This window comes from Dipteris shenzhenensis, chromosome 32 (assembly GCF_047967505.1).
Source record: "Dipteris shenzhenensis isolate YYH24624 ecotype China chromosome 32, Dip_SZ_1.0, whole genome shotgun sequence".
NCBI classification, from domain to species: domain Eukaryota; kingdom Viridiplantae; phylum Streptophyta; class Polypodiopsida; order Gleicheniales; family Dipteridaceae; genus Dipteris; species Dipteris shenzhenensis.
Window position 1 is genome coordinate 35,901,345 of NC_141627.1, and position 3,262 is coordinate 35,904,606.

Below are 3,262 nucleotides of genomic sequence, written 5' to 3' on the forward strand. Positions count from 1 at the left end.
GCTTGCTTATCATTAGGATTGTGACTTATCCATACACAAAGTCTTCAAAACCAAAATTGAGATGAAGAAGTCATACTACTCAAGGGATCAAAAGTATCAAAGCTACAACATCTGATTGTAGCAAATGTGAATAAGCAAGGGTAAATCTCTCCAGATGCGCCTCCACAACCAACAAAGAATTATCCATACACAAAGACCTCAAAACATGGATTGAGGTGAGGAAGTCACACTACTAAAGGGGTCAAGAGTATCAAAAGCTACAACATGTCATGGAAGCAAATGCAAACAAGCAGGGGTCTACTCATCATCACTAGCATCATCAGTGGGTGGCCCACATGCAACATCTATAAGGAACTGATTATATAAGCCAAAGTCCCCCTCCAAGCACATACAATTGTGGTACATCTCTCCAGATGCATGACCCAAGCCTCCACAACTAGCAAAGACATCTAAGACATAATCTGACTCAATTGTAAAGGTATCCAACAACCACCTGAAACATAAATCCTAGTTATAAGTTGAAAAAAAGAAATAGCACTAAGAAATGTATCGTGACCCATGACAAAATGAGCTCTTGAGGAATGCAAGGGATTTCCCTGCCCCTCCTCGACAAGAGCTCCATCAACAATGGTGCGCTCAAAGCCATAATGCACTACCAAACTCTCAGAGAGGAAACTCCGTGTGGTTGGAAACATATGAGGGTCAATCTTCTCCCCTGCCTCCCTATCATAAGCTGGCACTCGCATGCTCACATGGTAAAACAATCCCACTGTGAAGTCAATAACCTAGAAAAAGTCAAAATAGAGTATTGTTAGTGAAAATGAAGGAAATTACTATCAGAAACAACTACAATAAATACACTAAGTTTTGGCTGTTTGTTGTAACAGGCAGTGATTACATTTACATGTTGGTATAGCATGGCTTAGGCTTATTTTTACTTTTATTTCTGAATAATTGTTTTCATTTGACAGACAAACCAGAAAGGAGATATCCGTGGTAAGCGATTCATTCAATTAACGATGCCCTTCAATTAAAGATTGTACATAAATTGAAAGAAGTATATGATTGTTGTGTTTCCTTTTTCATCTTAGTGGTATGGCCTTGTCTTGTATTTGTGAGCCTAGGACATGCCTTGTTCAAACTGCCCATATTGTTATTGTGGTGTGGCAAGTACTTTGAAAAAAATCCAGATAAGGCTGATAAAATGGTTGGACTCGATACTCGAGAATCCTGCCTAGGTGTGTCTTCTTTTTTTCCTTTTAAAAAAAAAGACTTCTACTACGTATGAAAGAAACTCCAAGAGCGAAGATCAGGGATAGTCTCTAACAAAGAATATTAGAACAAGGTTAGGAATGAACATACCTCCTCCGTAGTGTTAGGATGCATGCACCTCCCATCACACATAAGAGTCCATGTGCTAGCAGTAGTCCTAGGCCCATATTGTGTGCAAACTTAGAGACTTTGCCAAAGTGCTGGGCAAGTCCCAAAGTCACAAAAAATCCTCATCTGCAAGAAATCTTTAGGCAAGTTCCATAGTGCCTTTCACTAGCTTAGTAGAAAACATATTCCACTATGGTATGCTCCCTACAACAACAGATAGTGTTTTAAATTATTGGTACTAAAGCAAAAGTATAATACTGGAACATTTTTTTGTGTAGAATAGTTTCAATGCAAAATAAAATGTAAGAGCTTAAAAAATGGCATATGATTAAGTAAATTGTATTGTCTATGCATAGGGAAAAAAACAAAAGAAGCTAAAACAAAAATATATGGGAATACCTTCTTTGTGAAAACCTTTCACAAACAAGGAAGCGGGGAAGTCTGCAAAAATAAGTCTTGCCACCTCAAATGATGGAACCCCATTATGGGAGTACATATCATATTGATTGGTCTCCAAGAAGTGTCGTATGCTGTAATAAGACCACTTGCAATTACATTTACCCATTTATCTCATCATAATTCTTATAAGCCTATATTCACATGAAATTTGAAAAAGAAGGGTACCTCTCCAATGCAAAGGAATCAATGGATGATACATCAACCAATAGAGCGTCTACTTTGGACTGAAATTGGAAACCTAAACTCCAACAAGTATTAGTAGAAATCGGATAGGAATAATCAAAGTAATTCACATTGTGTGAACCATAAACCAAATCACCTATTCGACATGTCAAGGGACGTCTATTTGAATCGGCCACATCAAAGGACAACCCCTTACTGGTGGGTGACATGTGCAATTGGCTCTTATCAAGCTTTGGTTTTTCCTTTGACTCTTCCCTCTTTTGTTTTGCCTTGTCAAGTTTAACCTTTGGCTTGTCTTGCGCATGACTTGCATCTGTGGCTCTTGGGGATTCCACACTACACTTCTCTTGAGCATGAGTTGCACCCATGGCTCTTGGAGATTCAATATTCTCATCCACAATATATTGGACCTCTTCCTTAAATCCTACAAATTTATAAGGACAATGATACTATCATCTGCTTTCAAATCACAACTATTTCATTATGAGATAGAGGTGAAAATTGGACTTACTTTTCCATAGTTCTTGTTCTTGTTTGGGAATGTCTTGTAGAGGGTATTCCAACCACCATGGACATTCATGACATTCCCACTGGGAGACACCCTTGTCTTGTAAAGTAGGAGAATACATTGAATTCTCATCTTGCAAGTTAAGCCAATCATCAATAAGAGAAGGGAAGGTCTCCAATGCACCTTTCTTCTTTGCATCACACAACCATCTACAACATCATACATAGAACCACAAGTAACATAAGTAAAAGCCTCAGAAGCATAGATTATTCAAATATGAATATAATCACTTATTCTTAATAGGTATACAATAATCTGAATCACTTACCATCTTTGATACGCTTCATCCAAGTCTTCAATTGGTGATTGCCATCCCAAACAAGAATTTTTTTCCCACTCTTCAGGAAGATCCCTCTCCAAATCGGTCCCCAATCCTTCAAATTTTGTGGAGTTATAGGCATATAATCCCCATTTTTTCCTTTTAATGAAACCAAAAACTTTCCCATGGTTTCAATGCATGCTACACTGTCAAATGATGGAATCACCCAAGAGGCATCAGAGGAAGCTGGTCTAATGGTCTCATGGGGAACAAGTCTACACAACGAGACCATGGGTGGATCGGAGCCTCTCCTTAAAAAAAAGGCTAACACATCTGACATCATGCCCAAAGGAACCTGGACACCAAGATGACGAGTATGCTTATCTTCTTCTTCTTTTTTCATGTTCTCCATC

General features: G+C 38.4%; 1 protein-coding gene across 1 annotated transcript; it reads right to left on the reverse strand.

Annotated features, from left to right (window-relative positions):
• Window positions 1-221: 221 nt before the first annotated feature.
• LOC147880671 (uncharacterized) lies at window positions 222-2,902 on the reverse strand. The gene is made up of 5 exons (XM_087371268.1): window positions 2,859-2,902; window positions 2,005-2,739; window positions 1,780-1,910; window positions 1,363-1,517; window positions 222-785 (listed from the first exon to the last, which is right to left on the reverse strand). Exons 2-4 carry the CDS (start codon window positions 2,388-2,390, stop codon window positions 1,453-1,455), a joined length of 582 nt encoding a protein of 193 aa, XP_087227394.1. The 5' UTR covers window positions 2,391-2,739; window positions 2,859-2,902; the 3' UTR covers window positions 222-785; window positions 1,363-1,452.
• Window positions 2,903-3,262: the final 360 nt, after the last annotated feature.

Bases quoted from the DNA above. Each gene is read 5' to 3' on its own strand.
- LOC147880671 (XM_087371268.1), bottom strand. From the start codon at position 2,390: ATGGGTGCAACTCATGCTCAAGAGAAGTGTAGTGTGGAATCCCCAAGA. The intron at 1,911-2,004 runs GTACCCTTCTTT...GTCTTATTACAG, and splicing joins GATTCCTTTGCATTGGAGAG to CATACGACACTTCTTGGAGA. The intron at 1,518-1,779 runs GTATTCCCATAT...ACTTGCCTAAAG, and splicing joins GAAAGGTTTTCACAAAGAAG to ATTTCTTGCAGATGAGGATT.